Source organism: Cardiocondyla obscurior, linkage group LG08 (genome assembly GCF_019399895.1).
Source record: "Cardiocondyla obscurior isolate alpha-2009 linkage group LG08, Cobs3.1, whole genome shotgun sequence".
Taxonomy (NCBI): Eukaryota; Metazoa; Arthropoda; class Insecta; order Hymenoptera; family Formicidae; genus Cardiocondyla; species Cardiocondyla obscurior.
The window spans coordinates 2,862,917-2,890,822 of NC_091871.1; the positions used below are offsets into that span (position 1 = coordinate 2,862,917).

The 27,906-nt window shown below is 35.5% G+C and overlaps 3 protein-coding genes and 1 long non-coding RNA gene across 4 annotated transcripts; 2 read left to right on the forward strand and 2 right to left on the reverse strand.

The window, feature by feature from the left end:
* The first annotated feature begins 1,413 nt into the window (after window positions 1–1,413).
* LOC139104990 (uncharacterized) lies at window positions 1,414–6,164 on the forward strand. Its single transcript, XM_070660810.1, has 5 exons — window positions 1,414–1,552; window positions 2,387–2,623; window positions 2,778–2,796; window positions 3,513–3,617; window positions 4,459–6,164. The coding sequence occupies exons 2-5, from the start codon at window positions 2,423–2,425 to the stop codon at window positions 4,503–4,505; spliced, it is 372 nt and encodes a 123-aa protein (XP_070516911.1). The 5' UTR covers window positions 1,414–1,552; window positions 2,387–2,422; the 3' UTR covers window positions 4,506–6,164.
* LOC139104992 (uncharacterized) lies at window positions 1,515–14,706 on the reverse strand. Its single transcript, XR_011546109.1, has 3 exons — window positions 14,415–14,706; window positions 14,266–14,307; window positions 1,515–1,604 (listed from the first exon to the last, which is right to left on the reverse strand). It is a non-coding gene; the product is annotated as an uncharacterized lncRNA (long non-coding RNA).
* On the forward strand, window positions 6,303–25,715 carry LOC139104991 (dynein axonemal heavy chain 7). The gene is made up of 50 exons (XM_070660811.1): window positions 6,303–8,507; window positions 8,658–8,806; window positions 8,897–9,050; window positions 9,149–9,295; window positions 9,369–9,563; window positions 9,667–10,043; window positions 10,137–10,358; window positions 10,531–10,828; window positions 10,984–11,331; window positions 11,396–11,661; window positions 11,761–11,914; window positions 12,007–12,233; window positions 12,308–12,509; window positions 12,593–12,827; window positions 12,906–13,021; window positions 13,111–13,389; window positions 13,524–13,781; window positions 13,858–14,142; window positions 14,822–15,070; window positions 15,757–16,102; window positions 16,174–16,343; window positions 16,420–16,551; window positions 16,625–16,846; window positions 16,963–17,414; window positions 17,571–17,765; window positions 17,893–18,040; window positions 18,121–18,342; window positions 18,423–18,595; window positions 18,675–18,984; window positions 19,094–19,339; window positions 19,423–19,652; window positions 19,722–19,941; window positions 20,008–20,196; window positions 20,263–20,634; window positions 20,759–20,931; window positions 21,012–21,257; window positions 21,315–21,602; window positions 21,757–21,948; window positions 22,026–22,252; window positions 22,345–22,718; window positions 22,792–22,972; window positions 23,046–23,234; window positions 23,297–23,894; window positions 23,959–24,169; window positions 24,257–24,265; window positions 24,396–24,413; window positions 24,546–24,780; window positions 24,888–25,039; window positions 25,118–25,399; window positions 25,491–25,715. The coding sequence occupies exons 1-50, from the start codon at window positions 7,989–7,991 to the stop codon at window positions 25,695–25,697; spliced, it is 11,889 nt and encodes a 3,962-aa protein (XP_070516912.1). The 5' UTR covers window positions 6,303–7,988; the 3' UTR covers window positions 25,698–25,715.
* A 32-nt stretch (window positions 25,716–25,747) lies between these two features.
* Window positions 25,748–27,718, reverse strand: LOC139104983 (dynein regulatory complex protein 10). The gene is made up of 6 exons (XM_070660803.1): window positions 27,292–27,718; window positions 26,841–27,012; window positions 26,620–26,755; window positions 26,383–26,532; window positions 26,166–26,295; window positions 25,748–26,095 (listed from the first exon to the last, which is right to left on the reverse strand). The coding sequence occupies exons 1-6, from the start codon at window positions 27,382–27,384 to the stop codon at window positions 25,904–25,906; spliced, it is 873 nt and encodes a 290-aa protein (XP_070516904.1). The 5' UTR covers window positions 27,385–27,718; the 3' UTR covers window positions 25,748–25,903.
* Window positions 27,719–27,906: the final 188 nt, after the last annotated feature.

Sequence of the window (27,906 nt, forward strand, 5' to 3'; positions counted from 1 at the left end):
GGAATGCGTGAAAAGTATTTTCGCAGCTTGTATTGTAAAGCGTTGTACAGACTTTATGCACGCCGCATATATTTTCATACTTTAAATTGTGGCAAAATGCACATTTTTCATACCGCAAAATTTAAAAGAAAATATGCAATTGATAAAATAAGCTTTCTTATTGTTTTTCTGTCATATTACGTATTCAAAAAGGCTGAAAAAGAACAAATGTTTTTCTTTGATTATAAAATAAATGACATCGTCTCCAAGTACTTTGATAATCAATATTGTACATTTATAAAGTTATATAAGCTTGGAACGATAAACACGTTATTATTTAAGTAGATTCAACAAGTATCTTGTATGCATTTTTATAATAAGCGCACAATTCTAAATGTGGACATTTCGATAATTTGAAAGAGCAGAATTTGTAAAGAAATTACAGACCTATTAAAAGCATTGCTACGATAGAAACATGATACTGTATGACAGCACGAGCGGCACATCACGCGAAATCAAAATTAGCAGCCAGAACTAAGTCTTTTTTTTTTTCTTTTTTTTTTAATTCTTCGCCGTACAGAGTGTAGTAAATCTCTTTGTATACAAATGTGAATACACATGTTATTTTTTAAAAGCAGAAAAACAGAAAGAAATCTAAAGACTACGATTTATTTACAATTTATCAATTTTTCTTTTCTTTTTTCCTTTCAGATTTTGCGATAACCAACATCTGTGTTTACGCGACGATTTATATTAATAAAGTTAAATTCCTGCTTCGCTCCAGTCGATTGAGAGACACTTGGTGTGTCTGCGAGGGCGGTAAATGCCGTGTGCAGGCGTATGTATGTGTACGCGCATGTGTACATATTCGCGTAGATAAGAGAGGTATAGAAGTAAAGATATAAAAACCTAATAGCTGTGCCTGGTACTCGACGCATGCTCTGTTTCAGGGTACGGCTGTGGGGTGATATCCAGTCGGGTAAGAGAGCTTCGTCTGGCCCGTGTCGATCATTACCTGACGGAGCGCAGAGCCCGTCGAAAACGCGAATAATAGGGAAGATGAGGGTTTACCCAGTTCTGCTCGTTTCTCTACGCGCAGCCCGGTGTCGCGAACACTAAGGGATATCGTCCCTCATACTTCTAACCCCGTCCAGGGCGCCAAGTCCATGTCCGTTAAGCGTCGCCAAGTCCCCTGCTTCCGGAGGATTCGGTCGGAGCAACCGGCTACTCAGCTCGGGCTAGCTCGGTGCCTGGATTTTATCACCGATTAAATAAACGGTCTCGACTTACCTTGGGACCTCACCGGCCTTGGGACAACCGCGTCATCGGCATCCCCGGAATATACGAGCTTGTACGTAGAGACCAGTTTATGCTGCGTATGGTATCGGTGTGCGTGCGCGGTGAGACAACACACACCACCTGTGGCACATCCGTCATCGCTGTCATATAGCTGCGTCGGTGTCTTTGTCATACATATTATTCCGTTAATTGGGAGTTCAGCAATGATACCGCTCGCTTCGGTGGCTGTTTCGAACGCCAGCTGGACGGTGAGATCGAAGCCAGTGTAATTTCGGTGAGTTCTACTGACAGGCGATCGCGTAAGATCGATTAAATGTAGATAACACCTGAAAACACAAAAAAATTGATATATGTATAGATGAACGTAGCACGCTTTTTTTTTTAAGTATATTAGCATTATTCTATAACAGCATATTCTATAAAATTAATAAGATATTTATTTCAACGTTAAATATACTTTAATTAGAATTATGTTATTAAAATGCTTATTTGCATGCAATTGTAATAAATTGGAAAATTATCAAAGATTTTGCATTATTTTCATGCAATGCTTATTTGCACGAATTTATTATTCATATAACTAGTTAAATTGATAATTTAAAAATATGAATAAAAAATAATCACGAAAAGGGAAGGTGCGCCATCCTTGATATTTTTTTTAGAAATAAATGTTATTTATATCTGATCGTTGCCACGTGTCTCTAATGTCAAAATCTGCAAAAGCATAAAAATTATATCATTTCCAACCCCTTGTTTTTGCTGTCGATCATTGACCAGTATATGCGCGGATGCCTCGAAAACATGAAGGGTCGAACACGACGATTTATTAGTGAATTAATATCAAGCCAATGATCACAGAGAGAAAAAGAGAAGAAAAAAAAAAAAATAAATAAAATGATGAAAGAGAAAGAGTTGACGCAGTCTAAAATTACTGACTATCTGTTATCGTGTTCAACATCGGATTTTTATTTTTTATTAAATTATTTTAGTTGTTTTATTTTTATGTATAGAATTTTCTGAGTTGACTAGTTTCCTGGTATATATAGATATAAAAAATTCCGTGTTATAAGAGTTTTGCGGTTAATTGAAATTAATTTTAATTGCGAAGGACTGGGACAGAGAAATTAATATCGTCGAGAATACTATGACCAATCTGATGTCCGTACCATACCATTCCACTATAAATATGGACGAGCACGAAAAGAATTTAATGACGGGAACCTTGGAGCAGAGAAAAGAAGCTTTTAAAGAGGACGAAGAGCTTATGAGAGAAACCACGAAATTTATCACTGAAGTGATAGAGACTGCTGCTACGGAGGCATCGAAAAGAAAAATTCAGTCGGAGGTAAATTAATTGTGTGACTCATTAATTAAATAAAATTAAATTAAATTGTTATGATAAACAAAAATCCAAGGAGTGATCCATTAATTATTGATTAAACTATTAAATATTATATCGCAAAGATGGGGAACGTAATTTTCTTTTCTGCGTGTTTCAGGGAGCTGGAGCTGGAGAAGGTAGGTTACAAATTTTTTACATTGCAATTTTTTTCAATTTAAATGTTCTAATTTACGGGATTGAAATATTCTCAATTAACTCGCGTTGGCTATAACAAAGGGAAATAAGGATATAAATAAAATGGTAAATATTTTATATTCTGAAAAAGTAGAGAAAAAAGTAGCTTAAAAAAGAAAATAGTTCAATAAATGTAGATCGCTAGATAAAGGTAATTAAAAAAAAAAAAACAGACAAATGTCAGTGTGGACATATAGATAAAAATAAATAATAATTAAAAGAAAGCGTAATTTCAATAGATTCAGATTTAAATGAGAAAGTAGAAACATGCTTATGTTCGTGTAATATACATATACTATATCTCCGATACGAGAAAATGTGTAAATAAAAAGAATATTGCATAGAGAATCAAAACTGCAAGCAAATAAGCGGGACATTTATAAATTGAACATTTGATTTATTTATGAACTAATTATTTGTTTGCTAAATTATTATTAGTTCGGTTATTAACTTATTTTCTTTCGCGTTTTTTTTTTTTTCTTTCTTTCTTTTCTTTCTTACACCTTTTCCCGTGCCATCAATAGCAACGGAGATATTTCAGATGACCCAAGTTGGGTGGGATACCCCATAGAGCTACTTGTAAAGTAGAACGTCCCGCAATTATAATTATCTTTCGAGATTGATATTTATAACACGCTGGCTATTCGTGTGTGTGCAGGTAGTAGATTGAAGGGTGGCGATACCATCGCTGGTTGGAACAATCGAGCGCGTGGATTCTGCAATCGTATTCTGAATGCGCTTTGCCCGTGCTTCACTAATCATGGTAAATCGTAGAGCGATTTCACGTAGTGAGCAGTCTCCACGCTATAGCCAGCCTCCTTTACAAACAAGTAGTTTTGTATAACGCGCTCATCGTCATATCGCATCACCATCGATCAAGCTGCAGACATCCTTCCATATATCATCTGCAGGTAGATGAAGAACGAGTCGACCATACCGATAAATTTGAGCACCGAGCTGGTCTCGGTGAAAACGCTCATTTTAATCACTTCGCTAACCAGCGAAGAGCAATGTTCTTCCATATTAGGCTATTGCTTCACGTATAAATCTAATGACCGATTGCCGTCGAATCGTTCGGTATTACTCATTCGTCAAATCATCCAGTTATTCGTTTCACTTCCTTCAACACAGATAATTGGAGCACGTAGAATATTTATAGCCCACCATCAGCTGTTCTTCTAAAGATGTTTCGTCGCGACACGCGTTTATCTCACGTAATCATACAATTACCACGTGCTAGTCCATAAGATGAAGATCTTTTTACCTAAACACTTTTTTCAAACGGCAGACTAAACAGCACGTAGCAATTTGGCATGTTTCATTATTGGATAACAAGCACAAGTGGAAACGGCAGCTTGCGTCGAAACAGACTGCAGATTGACGTTAATTATCAATTTATTTAGGAGGAAGAAAATGTACTTAATTTTTTTAAAGCGAGCTTAGGCGTTATTTAAAGTGCATGCTAGTTTTGCAACCCTAATGGCGCGAAAAGCAACGAGATGGCGAACGTTTTTCGCGCTTCGTACACCACTTGCATGCTAAAAGTATTTAGATATCGCAAGTGAACGATGGATACACAATGGATATGTATTCTTTTCCCTTAGAACTGTTCGCCTGGACTCCGTACCGGTATCGCTTCACAAGACCTTAACCGTTCGACGACTCCCCCGGATTTTCCGTTTCGTCGAGCTTGCCACAAGCAAATAAGCAAACAAAATAGGAGCTAAGTTCTTTTCATCGTTAATTCACATACGTAACTCGCGTCTCTCGTGCGGGCCGACCGAAGACGTCGCATATTTTATTTGAAAATCGGTAAGGCTTTTCGAACTCGCGATCTGTGGCTAAAGCAAACCATGTCATTAGAGAGAATATTAATCGCGCGTAAACGAAGACTATATGCACACAAATTGTCGTTGCCGACGGTCCGATTAATCTTCCTTGGGTCTCGTAAAGAAAGACGAGAGTTTAATTTGCTGTGGCTGCTGTGTAGCCGAGCGTGAAAGAAGCTACATTAGTGTTCAATGGAAGAAGTAATTGTAGGTGTAATTGGAAATGGCTCATGTACTTTATCTTTGAATGAACTGCATCGTATTGTAGAGCAGTTTGTTAAAAAAAAAAAGTATGGCAATAGTTACTTTTTCATTTTCACTCCCTTTGAGATAAATGTCATTTTTTACTATTATACCTTCCGATTCTGTAAATGTTTCTCAAACGAGCACCTTGGCAATAATGCCGCGTGACAAATAGTTCCTCTTATATTTCTCGCAATATTATTTGATTTTAACATATATAAAAAAAAAAAGAAAAATGTAATTTTTATATACAATTACGCAAAATGTAACATTTCGATTTTAATGTTTCTTACATTTTTCTCCCCGCAAAGCTAGCAACGTGACGTTGTGTATAAACTAGTTCTATATTATACGAAAGTTGAAAGATTGAATATTGGGATTTATAAACGACAAAGTGTAATAAAGTTACATAGAACGATGAGATAACGTCGCATCATTAAAGTTTATGGTGTGAATAAAATTTGACATATCGAATATTTTAAATTGTGAAAAAGATTATAATATATTCTGACAGAAAAAAAAAGAAAAAAAAAAAGATTATATTCTGTAACGTATTTTAGCTAACTCAGTTTTAAGTTTGTTACATATCTAAAAAAGATGCTACATAATTTTCGATCGATCAAAGAGACATTTAACTAATTAGCATCTGTTCAAGTTTGAAAGCATTATCGAGCATAGCAATAATGCATGTGAATATAATTAGAAAATTTGTATCAAATTGTACACTTTACATGTGTTTATGTGTCATAGAGTGTTGAGCAAGAAAATTAGTCAAACGTACTGTACGCCACGATGTCGTGAATATTAGTTTTGACTTGAAAATTATCAAAGAGGGTTCCGTTATAGATGAGCAACCGTAACGCTATTGCTTGTTAGGCACAAGAGAATCGGATCAATACCGTTGGTATGGAACTGTCAACATATGTATGTCATTTATCAGAAACGTAAATGTGTGAGTAGCATTATCATATTTATTTCTTCCCGAAATTTTAAAATTCTCGTTGAGTAAATCACGGGAAAAAAAAAAAGATTATTTTTACGCGTTGTAATAGAAAAAGTTGAATCGAAAGGATAAATTTCTATAATTAATCGACCACGTTTTGAAAGCGCTGTATGTTATTCGTATCTACATTAAATGTACCTGTGTCAATCAACGTAATAAGCCGTTAGATATAATTGTAAAATTACACAGTTACACAGGGTTTTATAAAAAAATTAAAAAAAAAAAAAAAAAACAAGACACATGTCGTGAATAGTAGCCTCATCCAAAGCGAGGTTCAAAATTGGTCTCCCTTTCAATAAATATTACTTCAATCTGTATGTGTCTATTCTGATAGAAAATTCAATTTCACAAACAATTAATTCGACAAAGTGTTTCACAAACGTTCTTTCGACGTTCGTCCTCTTTTCGAGGTATTTGTGGATACCCTTCTGCAATCACGTCGGAAGAAAGGATTGATACAAATCGTTTGCAGTTTATCCCTGTGTAACGTGTCACCACCGCATACGTAAACGGCGATGGCTATATTTCAACGTTAAAACATCGGCAAAACGTAGAAAGGTGCCGAGAAGAAAATCAATATATCCACGCGGTCCTCGTTTTGGTCACGAATCGCCGTTACGAAGTATATGCCGCCTACGTATTTTTATTGGCGAAAAGTAACAAACGGGTGCTTTTTCCCCTTTAAAACGTCACCTTTTAATCGTTCGTCTATATGTGCATATTTTAATTCCAATCATAGTGTGCAGGAGCATGCTAGGAGGTTGCGGGGGTCCAATATGTTTCTTTTCTTGCACACACATGTACATACACATATTACATACATACATACATACATACATGCATACATACATATACACACCCACAATTGGCAGATTATCTTTGATAACTTGCTGAACTGAATTCACATACTTCTGGAATAAAGAGAGACTATACGCAAAGAAATACTTCACGTTGCCTATTTAGATGTATAGAGGGATCAACAGTGTATTATGTATATCAGAGACGAGTGACAATCAAATGTGTGTGAATTGTCGTAATATATGTACATATATTATATGCGTTATATAAATATATAAAAATTTAATATCGCGATAAACTTTGTATTTTACGTTACCGGAAAAGCATTCGGTATATTAAAAAAAAAAAAATGTATTATATTGCATCGTTGTCCTCATATCTTCGGTACCGAAACTAACGGCCATTGACACAGATATCAATTTATCAAGCATGTATTAATGACAGACTTATCGCACTTATGAAAGTATTATTCTGAAAACGATGTCACGTATAAATATAAATACACAAGAAATATTTATGTTAAAACAAACAGCAATTTGTTAATGTTGAATTTTATACCTACGTATATCATTTTCCTTCACTTATCAATTTTCTACATTATGTGTTAACAAATTGGTAAAGAGAGACATGGAGCTATGTTACAATTGATGTAACATTGAATTATCGCTATGGTAACGTAAATCCCTTTCCAAGACCGAGCAAAATGAAATAGGAAGTCATAAGGCTAAGCTGCACGTTGAAGAAGAGGTTGAGTGATTATTCTCGCATTTTATAATGTTTTTATTTAAATTCTGCACGCATTTAATAACGTTATCGCGTTTACATTAACGTTATAATTCCGATAAAGTAAAACTTGGTTATGGAGAGCTCGCGTTGCATAAAAGAGAAAGAAACTCCGAGAGCTGTTACGGAGCAAGATAAAGGTGAGAAAAAAATTGATATTAACAAGTCGGAACCATGCAGAAGATCAGCAAAGCGAAACGAAGAGACACTTTTCACGAGAAGTCGTAAAAAGCATTGCGATTGGACGAAACCCACTTCTGACGCGCATCGTTCAAATCCCAAATTTTTGACAAATTATCGCATGCATCGAAAGGCATACGATCGCTTGGAAAAGTATGAACTGCAAACTTTCGATTTGCCACAAAAAGACGAAACTTTACCCAGGTAAAGTACTGTGCTTGTTTTATGTAAATTATGTGTTAAATTTCGTTTAAAAAAAAAACTATTCTATTTTATTAAACAAATTTAAAGAGAAACTATGATGCCAAAGCAAAAGGGAAAAGAAACAGTCTATCATAAGGACGATTACTATATGTCGCTACTTCGGCGAAGAGCCGAATTTCGAATGCATCTGATTAGGAAGATTAAAGGGCCGGCGAGATGCAACGAAAGGTGGCGTGAGGATAAAATGGAAATTTGCAGCAGCTATGCAAAAGACCGGACGGTTTTAGGCGGCGATAGCGTTTGCGGACAAACAACGGCAGTTTCGCACGAGGCCGATGACGTTACCGATATTTGGCTCACGGAAGAAGACAAGAATCTCTTGAGGTATTACTACTACATTCTTCACGAAGTTGACGACGTTCATGCAGGCGCTTTGGATTCCGACGCGTTAAAAAAAATTACGAGCATGGTGTCCATTGAATGGCGAGAGAGATACGACGAGTGCTTCAGCCGATTGATTCGTGAAATAAAACGTGATTATATTACGAGCATGAAAAAATCGATCGTCGACTTTGTGCTGCAGGAACCTTTCGAGGAGATACTTCACGCCCCAGTAAGTACGAAATGACATGTAAAATTCGTGGAATAAAGTATTACTCCGTGCGTAAATAATTACGTCAGCGTTTGACAGCATATGTCTAAATCGCTTTTCACCCTCGATTGCTTTTTTTTTTGCGATTACACACATGCGATTACGTTACAGCCGTTGCCTTCTCGAGGAATCGCTGAGCTATCGTCACCAGAACACGGTGCTAAATACCGAAAAATTAAAGCAAATTTCGAGAAGAGACCGATCATCTTATATCATTCGTGTATACGCAAGAGTTTAGATTACTGGTACCGCGAATATAAGTTAGTAAATTAAAATAGCACGTTGTACCAATACATGTAATATGTTTAGTAGCTTTTTATTTAATTTTAGCATAATTTTGTAATTTATAGAGAAGCTAAACAAGTGGACAAACGAGAGCTAGCGTCGTACAAACAATCGTACGATCTTTCGAAATTCGATAACAAATTCTTAAGAATTCTCAGGAATACGAGTGATGATCTTCTTAAACGATGGTTGCCAAAGATCTCTAACATTTTATTTGCGGTAAGAAAAATTTATCATTATACGTATATTCAATTGATAGAATTTCTTTTCATCGACTTTCGGTCACGTCCGATTATTATTAAAATTTTCACATTCAGGCTTTAAGGAAAGGAAACTTGCCATCAGAGAACAGTCCACAATATAATAGATTCTTTAATTGCCTCGCATACGTCATGGAAGATCAATTGCGAGACTTGTGCTTGCGTTCAATGGAAGACTATATTGATTATCTCATGGATGTCGGCGTAAGTATATATGGAGTTTGATATTTTTACGTACAATTTGATCAAATACTTTAAACATAATTATTTTAAACAGCATACAAATTGTGGCTTTTATATAAACGTTGTAGTACGGAATACGTCTGTCGTTTTTAATCCCACGTTCAAAGCATTTGCTAATGGGCTTTCAATGTTGCTGAATTCTCTTTACGATGCTGTAACAACGTTACCACGAGTGGAGCTAAAACTTGGTCGGGTTCATCCAAATAATGCTGCCCCAGACTTACTCAAGGTATATAATAAATTTAAAAATATATTATATTATATTTCACTCAACGCTTATTATAATAATTAAGCATTATTAATTATAATTATCAAACTCTTATACCTTACAGCCTGTGATCTCTTCAAATCTTCTCGAAGAACATACGAATGTCATATCAAATTTAATTCAACGATATAAAACTGATCCAGAAGGGCAGCTGCATGAATTTGATAAATATATTAATTTGATAAACGACATAGATATTAATTACGTTAAGGATTTTCTAAAAGCCCAACCGCCCAAGTCCTACCAAAAATATTGCGAACTGGTCGAGTATTATGATCAGATGAGTAAAAATATTTTACTAGAATTTAACTGGACGTTTTTCACCGATCTTTTTGAAGTTCGTAGACATAATATTATAGAACATCTCACTTCGACAGCTGCTTATCTTAGAGACGAATTAGTTTCAAAAATGGTCGCTGATTACCAGCAAAAAGTTCGAGCGTACGTTTCTCATCAATTTCTAATAAAATTTTATGATTAAGGAATTTAATAATAATTTAATTATCCGATGACGAGCTTAGTATCAATTATCAGTATAGGAGACGTTTATCAAAACATCGCGGACCAGGCATTAAGTATACCACTTAATACGTCAGAGCTCATGAAATTGCAAGCTTTCATATATAAATCTGAAACGGAGACTGTTTTTGAGCAAGAGAGTCGATTGAAAGAAGTAATGAAATATATAATATTTTTGTCAGATTATCATCATTTAATGCCAGTCGAGTTAAAGAGCAATAATTTTGCTTTTCATTGGTGAGTGCGTTTGAATTAATTTAATTGACGGAAAAAAATTGTTCTAAAATTCAACGTAAAAAAAAAAATTTGCATCGCTTTAAATAAATATTAATCACGTATAGAGAAATTCTTTAAATAATGTGCGTAAATTTTTTTTAATGTAAATAACTTGTAATTTTTTACATATCAGGTATCATAAGTTGGCTGGAATTTTCGAAAAGCATCGAGAGATAGTTGCAAGTAAAACGGGTGAATATCAGGCAACACTCAAAGCCAGAATCGAAAAATTCGAACAAGATCTTCAGCGTTATGCGAAATATTGCGACGAGCTGCAATATTGGGGCAATATCGAAGAAATACAACGATACAAAAAAAAGGCTACGAGTCTCGATAAGAAACTGATTGCTGCTATGGATACAATCGCAGAATTCAACGACGAGGAAAAATTATTTGATTGGGAAATGTCACGATATCCCTTAAGAAAGAAGGTAACGCGAAACAGTTTTAATATATATAAATTATAAAAAATTATAGCAGGCTCAAAACTTTAAACTTTTCAAGAACATCGATATTTTTAAATTGATTTTTTCCATCCCACCTATTTGAATATTTTTTTCGAAAGCAATAACGTTAACTTAATTAGATAGCCGATAAATTGGCACCGTATAAAAACTTCTACGACGTCGCCTGTGAATTCTTAACTAACTACGAAAGTTGGACCGAAGCTATGATAGGCTCGCACGATCCCGAAGTGATCGAGGCCGAAACGGCCAATGCTTATCGCATGATATACAAGTTGGAAAAAGCTTTTCAAGAACCCGCAATACGGAAGCTGTCTGAAATCGTAAGAATGAAAATCGAAGATTTTAAAGAGCATATGCCGGTGATATTGACACTCGGGAATCCTTTCTTGAAAAGCCGTCATTGGGAGCAGGTTTCAGAAATTGTTGGGTTTCCGATAAAAGTCGATCAATACATGACGCTGGCCAAGGTAAATAAAAATCTAACTCGTTTGTCGTGGGCTACAGGCACCATAAACATATTTACCCTCACAGATTCTCGACTACGGCTTAGGCGATTACGTCGTGAAATTTGACGTGATATCTGAGGCGGCTACTAAAGAGGGTAATTTGGAAAGGGCTTTATTCAGAATGTATTCCGATTGGGCGGACATTACGTTTACCGTCAATCTTTATCGCGACACTGGCACGTATGTTATTGCAAGTGTAGAAGAGATACAATTGTTACTCGACGATCATCTAACAAAAGCCCAGACCATGAAAAATTCTCTGTATATAAAACCATTTGAAAAAGAAACTCTGTAAGTTTGCGAAACTTAAAAAAAAAAAAAATAAGAAAATTTTTCATTATTTTTTCATTGTTAAATAAAATTCGTATTCTTTATTTTCTATGCTATCAGAGAGTGGGAGGCCAAATTGCTCTTGTTACAAGATATTATGGATTATTGGCTTAAAGTTCAAGCAACGTGGGTGTATCTTGAACCAATCTTTTCATCGCCTGATATTCAACAACAGATGCCGGAGGAAAGTCGACGATTTACTGCCGTAGACAAAGTTCGTAATTATTGTAAATTAAATCGTTTTAATTATTTCTTTGCAATATACCAGTTTTAAACGACTGAAAATTAAAATTATGTGTAAAATAGATTTGGAGAGAACTTATGGCAGTCGTCGCGGATTTCCCAGAAGTCATGACTGTCGTTGAGATTGATAAGATGCTAGATCGCTTAAAAAAATGTACCCATTTACTTGAATTGGTTCAAAAAGGACTTGCCGCCTATTTAGAAAAAAAGCGACTTTTCTTCCCGCGATTTTTCTTTCTTTCTAACGATGAACTTTTGGAAATTCTGTCTGAGACAAAGGATCCTACTCGGTACATTTTATCATGCTAATTATTGTCGTGAATATTTGATTGCTCGCCACTCTGCAATTTGATTTTTATCGTAGAGTGCAACCACATTTAAAAAAGTGCTTCGAGGGCATCGCGAAATTAAATTTTACGGATGCTATGGAAGCTATAGCTATGATGTCATCCGAAGGAGAGGAAATTATTCTCGAGGATATAATCGATACGACTGCTGCCCGAGGACAAGTGGAAAAGTGGCTTCTTGAACTTGAAATTGACATGAAAAAAAGCGTGAAGGCTCAGGTCAATTGAGATCGATAATAAATTTAAAAATAAATTAACCTCGTATATTAAATCATTAAATGTACTAAATAATTTTTTTTTAGGTAATAAGAGCTAAAAACGACTTCACGACGAAAGCTAGAAGTCAATGGGTCTTGGAATGGCCAGGACAGACCGTTCTCTGCGTCAGCAAGTTATACTGGACGACAGATGTTACCGATAAGCTTCCGGAAGGCTCCAAAAATTTAAAAAATTACGTAGAAACGTGCACGTATGAACTCAATGAAATTGTCAAACTTGTCCGCGGCAAATTATCAACGCAAAATCGAACTACTTTGGGTTCGTGTTCTATTTAACGATACATTTATTTTACGCTTTCGGTTAATCTGTAAAATTACTTTTTTTTTTTTTTTACAGAAGCTTTAGTAACACTAGATGTTCACAGTCGCGATGTGTTGACGCAGTTATGCGAGCAAGATGTAAATCAAATCACAGATTTTAAATGGCTTTGCCAACTGAGATACTATTGGATAGTGAGTAGATCCGGATACATGTAATCTTTTGTTATAATTTAACGACATTTAATTTTGTTAATGACAAGAGTTGTGCTTTTGTTCTATAGGATGAGAATTTATGTACGATGATGATAAACTCTCAGTTAGACTATGCATACGAATATCTGGGTAATACATCGCGATTAGTGATAACACCGCTGACCGATCGATGTTATCGCACCCTATTCGGTGCTCTGAGCCAACATCTCGGCGGTGCTCCGGAAGGACCTGCTGGGACAGGCAAAACTGAGACTACCAAAGATTTAGCGAAAGCAGTCGCCAAGCAGTGTGTCGTATTTAATTGCTCGGAAGGATTAGATTATATCGCCTTGGGCAAATTTTTCAAAGTAAATATCGAAAACATTTATTCTAACAGTGAGGAGATCAAAAATAAATTTTTCTCTTTAAGATAGCATGTTATTTACGCAGCAAATATATTTTCCTGTCTCGTAATTATGTTGAATAATATTATATTTCACAGGGATTAGCTAGCACGGGTGCATGGTCTTGTTTCGATGAATTCAATCGCATCGATTTAGAAGTTCTGTCAGTAGTGGCGCAGCAGATACTAACTATTCAACGAGCGATACAAGCGGGCAAAGAGACTCTAATATTTGAAGAAACAGAATTGAACCTGGACCGTACTTGTGCGGTATTTATTACAATGAATCCGGGATATGCCGGCAGAACAGAATTGCCAGACAATCTGAAAGCTTTGTTCCGGTCGGTAGCTATGATGGTGAGTTCAAAAACGTGTTTTAAAAAAACACAATTTTTCTTGTACAAATATATTGTATTCTCTTTCTATTCAACAGGTACCGGATTACGCTTTAATAGCGGAGAATATTTTATACTCTTACGGATTCTATAACGCGAGGCCATTGTCTGTTAAAATAGTTATGGCTTATAAATTATGCTCGGAGCAATTATCCAGTCAGAATCATTACGACTACGGTATGCGAGCGGTGAAATCTGTCTTAATAGCAGCGGGCAATTTAAAATTGAAATACCCGAAAGAAGACGAGAACGTTTTAATCTTACGTAGCATTAAAGACGTAAATTTGCCAAAGTTCCTTAGCCAAGATATATCGTTGTTCCAAGTACGTTTACACATATGGAATCATATATATATATACTAGAAAAAACTATGCTCGCGCTACACCCACGCTATTTTTTTAAGAAATCCCAATTGCGAGCTAAGAAAAAAAAATGTTGCAACTTACCAATCTGCATGAGCTTCAGCGGAGTTGTAGTTTTGTCGGTGACTGTAACATAAAATTAAATATATTATTGTAGACATGTTATTATTTAAATTAAAGTAAAGGTTAATTTTTTTTAATTAAAGATTTTATTTAAAAAAATTCATGCTCACCTAAAAGTTGCTCCGCTGATGCAGGACGCCCGTCCCGGGCCTGCTCCTCCTCTCAGATGAGACGTGTCGAGTCATCCGTCCGCGCACAAGTCACTCGCGAACACCCCGACCGTGATTTTATGCGCGTTTCATGTTCGGCACTCGCGTGTTAAAAGAAAGTCGTATTTCGAACAAAATCCGCCCGAGTACTCTACGAAACTCGCGGAACGACCGACGAACCGGCTGCGGTTCGTATGATTATTAAATCGGCGGTGTCGACACTTCCGTAGTGAATGCAGCTGCGTCGATCTGTAACAAGAAAAAAATATATAATTTAATAAACGGCAACGATAGATTATCAGCTAATTCAGGCGTCATTTTTTACAGACAGGATAAATAAAAGGATTGTAAAATATATATTATTTTAGGGTATAATCTCGGATCTTTTCCCAAATGTGAAACTTCCCGAGCCTGATTATATGCACTTAAACGCTACCGCATATAAAGCCTGTGCCGCTGCGAACGTACAGTGTGTACCTAAGTTTTTGGAAAAGATCCAGCAAATATACGAGATGATGTTAGTTAGGCATGGATTCATGATCGTCGGATATTCCTTTGCCGGCAAAACTACGGCTTACAAAATGCTGGCCGATGCGCTCGAGATTTGCGAAGAAAATGTACGTATTTGAAACCATAATTTTTACTTCAGGATATTATTAAAGAATAATATGAAAGAACAATATACATACATGTACACTCACCGTCAGGAATGGCGTTTCGTGGTGCTGCGACGGCGGCTAGCGTACGTGACTTTGGCGTGGGTGCGTTGAATCTCACACGAAGCAAGTGCGTAGATATTCCACAGAGCACCGATCCACACAGGAATATGATCCTCTCAGACGAGAAAGTAATAGTAAGGCGCGTTCCTTCCCCCTTATTCCTCTGTGGAACATCTACGCACGTGCTTCGTGTGAGATTCGACGGACCCTACGCCAAGGTTACGTAACGCTAGCCGCCGTCGCAGCACCACGAATGCCATTCCTGACGGCGAGTGTACACTGGAAGGCAGATATGGCATTTGCTTACGGTAACGACGGCTAGCATACGTGACCTTGTGCGGCGAATCTCAATCCTCGCTCACTTCCTCACATAAAGCGCGCGCATAGATGTACCTCAGAACGATGGTCGCCGGGGACTGAAGCGGGACGTATCCCCACTCTACCTACTTCGTTCACGGCGGCCAAGAGTGGGAGGGGGTAAAGAAGAAAAAAATTTTCGTACGCTACCGCCGTCCCCGCAACGAACGTCATGTCTACTTTTCCGTGTACATACGTACATTAAATTCAATATCGATTTTAATTAGAATTTAATGAACGAGCATAAAGTGGAAATAACGGTAATCAATCCGAAGTCGATAACTCTCGGACAGCTATATGGGCAGTTTGATCCAGTATCTTACGAATGGAAGGATGGTATTCTAGCTATTAGCTATCGGTCTTTCGCGACATCGACAAACGACAATCGAAAGTGGTTGGTCTTCGACGGTCCGATAGATGCAATATGGATAGAAAGCATGAACACTGTTCTCGATGACAACAAGAAGTTGTGTCTAATGAGTGGAGAAATTATTCAATTAGCACCGACGACTAGCTTAATATTTGAAGTCTTAGATCTGGAAGCTGCTTCACCGGCTACGGTATCTCGTTGTGGTAAATAATTTAATCTTTAAAAATTAATTTAATCTTTAAAATTAAATTATTAATCTAATTGTTGAAAATAGGAATGATTTATATGGAACCGGGAGAGTTAGGATGGGAGCCTCTATTAAATTCTTGGCTAGCCAAATTACCAGAAATAATAGATGAATGGCTACAAACTTTTATCTGTGAATCGTTATTTCTTAGATTTTGTAAACCTCTTTTTCATCTGTTGCGACGGTGCAGTGTAAAGGTAGGACATTTTTTTTTTCATAATTGTAATAAATTTACTTAAACGTATAAAATTACTTAACACTATTAATTCGTAGGAAATATGCCCAATGCCCGATTCAAATCTTATACAATCTATTACTTATCTCATGGATTGTTTCATAAGTGATTATCATAATAAAGAAGTAGTGAAAAATATAAGCGAACTTGATCTTCGAGCACAGATAGAAGTAAGAATATGACAAATAAATAGTTAATAAAATATTACACGTTATAATAATTTGATTTTAAATGCTTATCTAGGGTTCATTTTTCTTTTCGTGTATCTGGGCAATGGGTGGCACCTTGGAAGCTAAATACAAGGAACAATTTAGCATTTTATTCCATGGTCTTTTGGAAAAAGAATTTCCACTTACATTGATGAACACGTTTCAACTACAAGAACCGATTCCGCCACCTTTAAAACCTTATATATTTATCATGCCAAAGTATGATTCAGTATTTGATTATAGGTTTATTAAAGAAGTAAGCATTTGCAAATTTATCTAATTTTAACATCTAGAGTTATTGTTATTTCTCGATATGTTTTATTTTGCTAAATTATATCCTGTCACACTTACGCATTTTTTTTTTTTTATCAGGGCAAAGGAAAGTGGAAATTATGGTCGGACGAGTTAACATCGGCGCCGCCGATTCCCCGTGATATTCCTGTCAATCAAATAATCGTCCCAACTGTAGAAACAATACGATACACGGCGCTTTTTCAGATGCTAGTGCAACACGAGAAACCGGTGCTTTTCGTAGGTCCGACAGGCACCGGAAAATCGGTCTACATAATCGACTTTTTATTAAAAAAGAACAACGCCGCGGTGAATAAACCGCTGCTCATCACTTTTTCCGCGCAAACTACTGCTAATCAAACGCAAGATATTATTATGAGCAAATTAGATCGCCGACGTAAGGGCGTTTACGGTCCTCCTATAGGTAAACGATGGATAGTATTTGTCGACGATGTTTCAATGCCGATGAAAGAAACGTTTGGGGCGCAGCCGCCTATAGAATTACTGCGACAATGGTTGGACCACTGGCAATGGTAATGTATTCTGTGTTATTAATATTTAATTTTTCAATTCCCGTAAAAAATACAAGACGCTTTTGTGGACAAAAATATTACGTACAGAGATATTTCTTAAATAATATATTAAATTCAGTAAAATATTTGTAATTTTCATTAATTTCTTATTATCAGGTATGACAGGAAAGAAGAAACGTTAATAAAATTAATCGAGATTCAATTAATGTGCGCGATGGTTCCTCCAATCGCCGGCAAAGATGTTACCTCACGATTCAAACGCCACTTTTTCGTCCTGGCAATATCTGAGTTCGAGGATAACGTTATGATTACGATATTTAGTAAAATTGTTCTGTGGCATCTCGACACGAGGTATATAATATTGAATTAAAAAATATTTAATAAGAATACAGAATACATTTAAAATTGATTTCGAGTTAATAATATTTATCTTGCTTTTTTTAGAATTCTAACATATATGTTCTTTTGCACATTGCAGGGGCTTTAGCAAAGAATTTGATCCGTGCATTGATCAAATTGTTTTAGCAACGCTAGATATTTATAAAGAGAGCTTGCGCAATTTGTTACCGACACCTGCAAAATGTCATTACATGTTTAATCTTCGTGATTTCTCTAGGGTTATTCAGGTTGCTTAAAATATGCTCTTATACGTTTTGTTATATTATTTACATTTCGGAAAAAAACTCTATTGCAATTATTAACATAGGGAGTGCTTTTATCGGTCCCGGAAACTATGCCTGCGCTATCAAACATGAAGCGATTATGGGTTCACGAAATACTTCGTGTATTTGGCGACCGTTCCGTCGACGAAACTGATATCAATTGGTTAATACAGCAAATACGCGTAACACTACAGGAACGTATGGAAGTCTCGTTAGAAGAACTCTTTGAAGACTTGCTTTCAGAAAAAGAAAAATACGCAAAAATAGTAAGGTTTTATTAATTAATTAAAAAAAGAAAATTGTGCTTTAATATTTTACTTTTTCCATTTTTTGCATATTTTTACAGATCAGCGCGAATGAATTACGAAATTTAATATATTGCGATTTTGTTGACGCCAAGGCAGATATTCGCTTGTACCAAGAAGTTAGCGATTTAGAACAAATACGAGAGATCGTGGAAACGTATCTTTCTGAATATAACTCGATGACAAGAAAGCCTATGAATTTGGTATTGTTTCGGTAAATTTGTTTTACGTATTTGATAAATATATATTTAATTAATGCTTTTCTCATATTAAATTTAATATAAAATGTAAAGATTCGCGATTGAGCATCTATCAAGGATAGCTCGTGTTATCAAACAACCGCGTAGTCATGCGCTTCTCATCGGAGTCGGTGGATCTGGAAGACAATCTTTAACTAGATTGGCGTCGCATATTTGCGATTACGATGTATTCCAGATCGAACTTACACAACTATACGGCCAGCATGAATGGTACGAGGATATTAAAACTATTCTGAAAAAAGCCACCGCTACTGAACTGCATTCGACATTTTTCTTTAGCGACACTCAAATTAAAGAGGAAACCTTCTTAGAAGATATTAGCAATATGCTTAATTTAGGAGAAGTAAATAGATGTTAATTAATTTTTTTTATCTGCTACTTTGACAATTGGCAATTATATCTTTGTGCTAACGTGTAAAAAAAACAAATTTATAACTTTAATTTTTATTTAGGTACCAAATCTATACACGGCTGATGAGAAAATTGAAATATGCGAGAAGATGAAACAAATTGATCGACAACGAGAACGAGCGTTGCAAACGGATGGAAGTTCTGCAGCACTTTTCAATCTGTTCATACAAATCTGTCGTGATCAGCTACATATTGTCGTCACGATGTCGCCCATTGGCGACGCTTTTAGAAATCGGATTAGAAAATTTCCAGCTTTAGTTAACTGTTGCACCATAGACTGGTTTCAGGTATTAAAATAAAATCATTAAAATTTAATAGCGCTAATTAAAAAGAAATATATATATATTTTTATTTTTTTTTATTTTTTAAGCCATGGCCTAAGGATGCATTATTGGCTGTCGCAACGAAATTTTTGTCTACAGTTGAACTTACTGATCACGAAAGAAGTGTTGGTATTGATATGTGTCAATTTTTCCACGTATCTATCCAAAAATTAAGTGACGAATTTTTAGTTCGTTTAAATAGACGCAGCTATGTGACACCTACGTCTTATCTTGAAATGATCAAGACTTTTCAAAGCTTACTCAACCAAAAGCGTGAGTAAGTACGTTAGTATTGAATCTCTGTTAGCGTTAGAATATTTCTATCTAACTTTTTATAATGTTATAGAGAAGTGCTGCTCGCTAAGACTCGATACGAGGGTGGATTAGAAAAATTGGATAGCACGCAGAATCAAGTAACTGAGATGCAAAATATCTTAAAACAGTTACAGCCTAAATTAATTACGGCCACGCAGGACATTCAACGTATGCTGGCCGACGTTGAAAAAGAAAGTCAAGAAGTCGCAGAATTTGAGAAAGTAGTCAAAGTCGACGAAGCCGCAGCTGAAGTAAGATTTTTTTTATACTGGCAAACCTAAGATCGATTTAAAATGTAACCAGTTATAATTGTCTAGGTAGTTGCAAATGAAGCAGCTGTGATACAAGCCGATTGCGATGCCGATTTGACGGAAGCCATGCCTATTTTAAATCGAGCCCAAGCAGCGTTACGAACTTTAACATTAGCAGATATCGCGATAGTGAAAGCAATGAAAAATCCACCGTATGCTGTGAAACTCATTGTGGAAAGCGTTTGCGTTCTTAAGGTACAAAGCATTGTGCAATAGAAAATGACCTATATTAATTATTGCAATTTAAATAAATTATTACAGCAAATAAAGCCAGAGAAAGTACTAAAGGACGGTGTGTACGTTGATGATTCTTGGAAGGCCGCTTTAAGAATGCTTACCGATTCTAGATTTTTAGATTCGTTACTTCAGTTCGACAAAGATAATATACCGGGCAAAGTAATAGAAACAATACGAAAGGAATATCTTACTAATCCAGATTTCGATCCGGAGAAGATTAAGAAAGTGTCAACGGCTTGCGAAGGATTATGTCGTTGGGTTATCGCAATGTCTGAATACGATACAATTGCGAAAATCATCGCTCCTAAGAGACAAGCATTAGCACGAGCTGAAGCTATTTATCACGATGCTATACAGCAATTAAATATGAAAAGAGAACAATTGCGTCAAGTGCAGGTATGTGTTTCAAATATTAATGAGTTATATTAGATAATAAATCGAGCTACAAAAAAAAAATAATTTAAACGCATGTATAAATTATATGTTTAAAAATTCAATTTCTTTTTAAATTCGTAATTAGAAAAAATTGTTGGATCTTCAAGAAACTTTAAACGATAAAAAGATGGAATTTCAAGTAATGTCGGATCAAGTGACGGATTGTGAGACAAAATTAAAACGCGCTGAAGATCTTATTGGGGGACTAGGCGGGGAATATACACGTTGGTCCCAAACCGCCAAGGAACTAGGCGACAAGTAAGATTTGTCTGAAATAAATCTTTGTGGTAATTGGTAATATTTATATTAAATTTGATTTTTTTTTTTGCTCTCCGTAGATATTATCGGCTAACAGGAGACGTGTTAATTGCTTCCGGTATAGTGGCTTATTTGGGTCCGTTTACTACGCCGTTTCGTGTACAGCAGATAAAGGAATGGGTGCAATTGTGCTCGGAAAAGGCAATGATTTGCAGTTCCGATTTTCAGCTGCGCGATGTACTTGGCGATCCGGTTTTAATCAGATCGTGGAACATCGCTGGATTACCAGCCGACGCATTTTCCATTGACAACGGAATTATCATTACGTAAGTCAATTGCAATTTCACTAATCTACCGTATTGCGCAATGTCATTATTTTTTAGAAATGCTAGAAGATGGCCGCTAATGATAGACCCACAAGATCAAGCTAATAAATGGATAAAAAATATGGAAAAAGAGAACAATATAAGTATTATACGTTTAACTGAACGTGACTACGTGAGAATTTTGGAAAATGCAATACAATTTGGACAACCAGTACTTTTGGAAAACGTAGAGGAAAAATTAGATGCTATTCTTGAACCGGTACTTCTCAAACAGACGTTCAAGCATGCTGGTGCATTATGTATAAAATTGGGTGATACCGTAGTAGAATATAACAATAATTTTAGGTATGCTTTAATATACATACGTATAAAATATTGCAACTCAATTTTTGCATGACAAAAAAGTTTATTAATCCAACTTTAGATATCAAGAAACTTGAGATAAAATATTTTTGTATGGGTAATAATAATAATTATTATTATTGGTGTACGTGTACAGGCTTTACATCACAACAAAATTGAGGAATCCTCATTATTTACCAGAAATAGCTGTAAGAGTAACTCTTTTGAATTTTATGATAACACCGAGCGGCCTAGAAGATCAGTTACTTGGTATTGTGGTCGCGAAGGAAAGACCTGATTTAGAATCGGAAAAAAACGCTCTAATTGTCCAGAGTGCGACAAATAAAAAGTGTGTATAATATTTTAATACGTTACTGAGTTTCAATTATATTATAATGTATCTTTATTATATTTTTAATATAATAGAATGTTGAAAGAGACGGAAGGTAAAATTTTGGAAGTACTTTCTGTGGCAGAAGGTAATATTTTGGAGGACGAGGAAGCTATCGATATTTTAATGGTGTCTAAGAATTTAAGCGACGATATTCAGGTGAAGCAAACTGCCACGGAAGTAACAGAAAAATCAATCGACGCCGCAAGATCACAGTATCAACCTATCGCAGCTTATTCGACCATACTTTTTTTTACAATAGGTAAATTAATTGTAGTAAATTAATAATTAAAAAATAATTGTAGTACATACATTTAACTTACAACTTTAATTAAACTATTTTTCTTTTCACAGCATCTCTTGGTAACATAGATCCAATGTACCAATATTCATTAGTTTGGTTTGTGAATCTGTTTAGCATGGCTATTGATAACACAGAGCCGATTGATGACATCGAGCAACGTCTAAAGGACTTAACTAAATATTTTACATATTCTCTTTACGTTAATATCTGCAGATCTTTATTTGAAAAAGATAAGCTACTTTTCGCACTACTTCTCGTTTTTAATCTGGACGAGACGTGCAACACACCGGAAACCATGAGCCAATGGTTATTTTTATTAACTGGTGGAATAGGTTTAGAGAATCCATACGCTAATCCCGCCGAGTGGTTGCTCATCAAGCATTGGGACGAATTATGCAGACTGAATAATATTAAAGGATTCGAAGTAATTTTTTCTATACTCAATTATAAATTCAATATTTACTACAAGTAGGGTTTTATTTTTTTTTTTTTTTTAGGGTATCCGGAAATCATTCTCTAATGCTGTTGGCGAATGGAAAAAAATATTCGATTCAAGAGAACCGGAGAAAGAAGTTTTCCCACCGCCATATAACAGTTTCAATTTATTCAAACGACTGTTAATTCTGCGATGTATTCGCCCCGATAAAATTATTCCAGCAGTGCAATTACTCGTGGAAGGTATAAGACACATACAAATATTAATTAAATAATTTGGTCATTAATAAATATTTTAATTATTTGGATATTGTAGAACAATTGGGTACGCAATACATAGAAGCACCACCTTTCGATTTGGCGTCTTCTTTCGCGGATTCCAATTGTTGTATTCCATTGATATTTATTTTAACTCCTGGCGCCGATCCGACGCAAAGCTTGCTAACATTTGCCGACGAACAAGGCTACAGTGCCAACCGACTTTTCTTTTTATCTCTCGGTCAAGGTGGGTATTAGCTAACATACTAATTTTTCGCATAAAATTAATGAAGTCGTTGTTTTAAACAGGTCAAGGACCAATAGCGGAGGAATTAATAAAAGACGGAGTGTCGCACGGTAACTGGGTAGTATTGCAAAATTGTCATCTAGCCAAAAGTTGGATGCCGACCTTGGAAAAAATATGCGAAGAGTTAATATCCGAAACGATTCACTCTAACTTCCGACTATGGCTGACCAGTTATCCAGCCGAGCACTTTCCTATATCAGTTCTCCAAAATGGGATCAAAATTACAAATGAGCCGCCTAAAGGACTCAGAGCAAACATTTTAAGATCCTACGCGAGTGATCCGATCAGTAATCTGGAATTTTTTGAAGGCTGCGTTCAAAATGAGTGTTTTAAGAAGCTTCTATTCTCATTGTGTTTCTTTCACGCTGTTATACAAGAAAGACGAAAATTCGGCCCAATTGGCTGGAATATCCCTTACGAATTCAATGAAACTGATCTGAGGATTAGCGCTCTACAATTAAAGATGTTTTTGGATAATTATGAAGACGTGCAGTTCGATGCTTTGACATATCTTACGGGCGAATGCAACTACGGAGGCAGAGTTACGGACGAATGGGACCGTAGAACATTAAATACCATCTTGTCTAAGTTCTATTGCCCGTAAGTAGCGAATCGCATAACTTAATCAATCGATCAAGATATTATCATTAACGTTCTTACTCAGGAAACTGTTAACGGATGAAATATACTACTTCGACGCACCGTCTACTACATATTACTGCCCGATCGCCGAAGAATATGAAGCGTATATCACATACACAAGGCAATTTCCGATAATTACAAAACCAAGTGTATTTGGCATGAATGACAATGCCGAAATTCTTAAAGATCAACGAGAGACAGATCTACTGTTCGGTTCATTGCTACTCACTCAGGTAAATGCTTCTCTCAAATTTTCAAAAAATAATAATTATCATCTTATATAATTATCATCTTCTTTTATTTTATCAAACATTGTTCAGGATCGAACGGTATGTAATTATTTCCAAAAAATAAAAACTTAACTTGTAATTAATTACACTAATTATTTTTTAACATAATTATAAAATATTCTATATTTTATGTAATTGTTTTTTTTTTTTTTTTATTGCTTAACCTCAGGATCTTTGGAAAGACAAGGTAATATAAACTTTTGAAATTACAACTTGGTGCTACGTTAATTGCACTTTAAGTCTATTTTTTTAGAATAAAATTATAAATAAATTAATATAATAAAGAGAAAGATAAATATTTTATAATTATTTTTTCTAGGAAGCTGGTAAATCTGGTTTGAGACAAACCTCTGACGATGAGTTAATTTACAATGTCGCAACAGAAATCTTAGATAAACTTCCAAATGACTACGATCTCGTCGCGGCTCTTGCTAAATATCCTACGTTATACAGCGAAAGCATGAATACTGTGTTAGTACAAGAGATGGAGAGATTCAATAAATTATTGTGCTGTATCAGGAATAGCCTTATCAACGTTCGAAAAGCTATAAAAGGTATCTATTATATATACCCGTTTCTTAAAAAAAATGTCCATTAATTAGAATTATTGTAATAAAAATTAAAATAATATTTCAAAAATTATATTAATGTAATATTGCAGGTTTAATTATAATGTCTTTCGAACTTGAAGATATTTATGAAGCAATTTTGACGAGCAAGTTGCCTCGTTTGTGGAAAATGAATTCTTACCCTTCTTTAAAACCTTTGGGAAGTTATATCAATGACTTTTTACAACGTCTTACATTTTTAAAGGTGATTATGATACTGACCCTATTCTCTTTCCTTGAAATTATTTTCAAGTAATATGTATATGAAATTATCGTTACATAGAAATGGTACGAGGAAGGATTACCCGTTACGTTCTGGTTACCTGGATTTTATTTTACGCAAGCGTTTCTAACTGGGACGTTGCAAAATTATGCGCGAAAGTATCAAATCCCCATAGATCTTCTTACGTTTGATTTTATAATTTTAAAAAAGGCTGACTACACGATCGCGCCCGAGAATGGCGTGTACGTTTATGGATTATTTTTAGACGGCGCAAGAATTGACATAAAGGAAATGCGTTTGGAAGAAAGCTTTCCTAAAGTACTTTACGACAATGTTCCTTTCGTAAGTAAATTTATCCCATAAGACAGATTTAACAATAAATTAATAAAATAAAAAAAAATAAATAAAACTCACCGTTTCGAAATATCTCCAGCTGTGGTTGATACCAATGAAGAAGCAGGATATCGAGGAAAGACAGTCGTACGTTTGCCCGATCTACAAAACCAGCGAACGCCGAGGGATATTGTCCACCACTGGTCACTCCACAAATTTCGTTATAGCTGTACGGTTGCCCACGGTGAAGCCACCCGAACATTGGATCTTAAGAGGAACGGCTATGCTTTGCCAACTTAGTGAATAAAACTGTAACGTAATTCCATTGATTCTTTCTTTTATTTACTTTTGTCACTATGACAATAGGTATGTCTCTCAGCATATAAAAAATTCTTTTCAGCGCTTGATCTTCATTTTATTATTTTTTTTTCATTATGTTTTAATTGCATATATTAATAACTTATTATTTCTTTATTCAAGCATGACATTGATGAAGAATTTAGTAATATAGTTTTATTTTCTTCTTGCTTTTCGTCGTTTCTTTAAAGAAATACGTTCGAGGTAGGCTTTCCATGTTCTTTGAATAACTTTGGCAGCTCGATTGCGTTTAAACAGCTCCAATTTTTCGGTGAAAGCTTTCATCAGCGCAATTTCTTGCTCGTTTTTGAATTGAGTATACACCTTTCGTTGCACGACCAGCTGAGCCTAATAAAAAAAACGTCTATGAGAGATAGAATTGTGGATATTAAATTCAAGATCAAATTGCATTACTAACCTCCATTTCATTAATTTCAGTTTTAATAGCTTCATTATCTTTCAATAATTGTTCTTTCAATGCATGAGACACACCAATGTCGCGATCATATTGAGCAAGAAGAGCGATATATTCTTGCTCGATTTTCGCACTGTAATATATAAAATTAATTGACATTAATTTTTTCAAATAAATCTTTACAATTAAATAGCTTATATAAAAATTATCCTGCATTTACCACATGTCAAAAAGAGTCTTCTCTGATGCTGCATTCGATTTTACAACATCGTGTAATCTATGCTTCGCGGAGTCTATTTCGGACTGTAATATTTTCTTCTGCATTTCTTTCTCTTCTCCTACAATTTTCATCTTCTGCATCGATTCCTCTCTATAAATTACAACAAATATCTGTTGTAAACCTGTGACTTGCATACTAGTAACTTAATATTTATTTAAACAAATAATCTTTTAATACATTTCTTTTGGTATCTTTATCTCTGACGTCTCCTTGATGCTTTGCATCATCTCTTCTTCATCATTTATGCAGGTGACAATGTTCTTCAAAAAGATTTCCGAATTCGATTGTTGTTCCTCCGACATTTCTCGTAAAGCTGCCAATTGATAATTTTAGTTCTAAATAATCCGTATTTCGTTACTTCGATCAATACTTCGTATAATAATAATGAATATCTTTACCTTCGAGTTCCGCCAAGGTTTCTGCTACTTTTATCCGGCAATCGTGCAAATTGATAGCATACGCGCGCTCTGCCTCCGGACTCCTCTTCATACGGCATACAACAGATGTTTTAAGACTCCCAATTAGATCGATGATGTCTCGAAGCAATGTTGAATCACCAAATTTTTCAATCTGTTTATTAATAATGTGAAACAGTTCAGTTGTTGCAACGCGCGAATTTTAATTTCCATGAACGCAACACGGTGGCTATTAATAGCGTGAAGTTACCCCGTTATCAGGATGTGCAACTTTCTTTCGAGCACGCCGATTGGCTGGCTGGCGAAAGCATTTACGAATTTTTGCAAATTCTCTATCCGGCTGCCAATACTTTTTCCAAAACAAAGTACGGCGAATAATTCATGTCTTTTAGAAAAATATATTTGCTTAAATGGAATACTAATGTTTAATTACCGATTTTTCTATCTTATTCATCACGCTCGTCAAAAGTTTCTCCATTCGAATGATCGAAATCGCGATGTCTTCCTGCCCGCTCATGATTGACATTTCTAGCTTTCTAAGCGATTTCCTTATTTTTCTTGAATTATCTGGCGTGTCGGGATACTTTTAACGATCAAACAAATATGCACTTCTATGGTTACCACTTTGGCGGATTGGCTTTTTTGTGTAACAGGTTGGCGCAGCGTTTCTCGTCTTTTTGTTAATAAATTAAAATCGTCAGTGCCTCTTGATGTCATATAGAGATACGTATTTCTGGACGTACTTACTACATGCATATATAAAAATACGTTAATTTCTCCAAGACCTCGGTTTTACGATTTGTTTCACATCGTTGTGCAATAATATATACGATAATATACAAGTGCAAGAATGTCGATAGAAAAGCCGATTCCTTTTGCGTTTTACGCTGCTCCGAAAGGAGGCGGCACGGTTTCTCCGACGATTCGATGAATTGCGCACGCACTACACCACATACACATGCGCATGTGTATATACACCGTGAATAATCTCAATCATCTGCTCCGCCGTAACTTCTCCGTGTGTGCGACCGGAATTTAAACATGACGT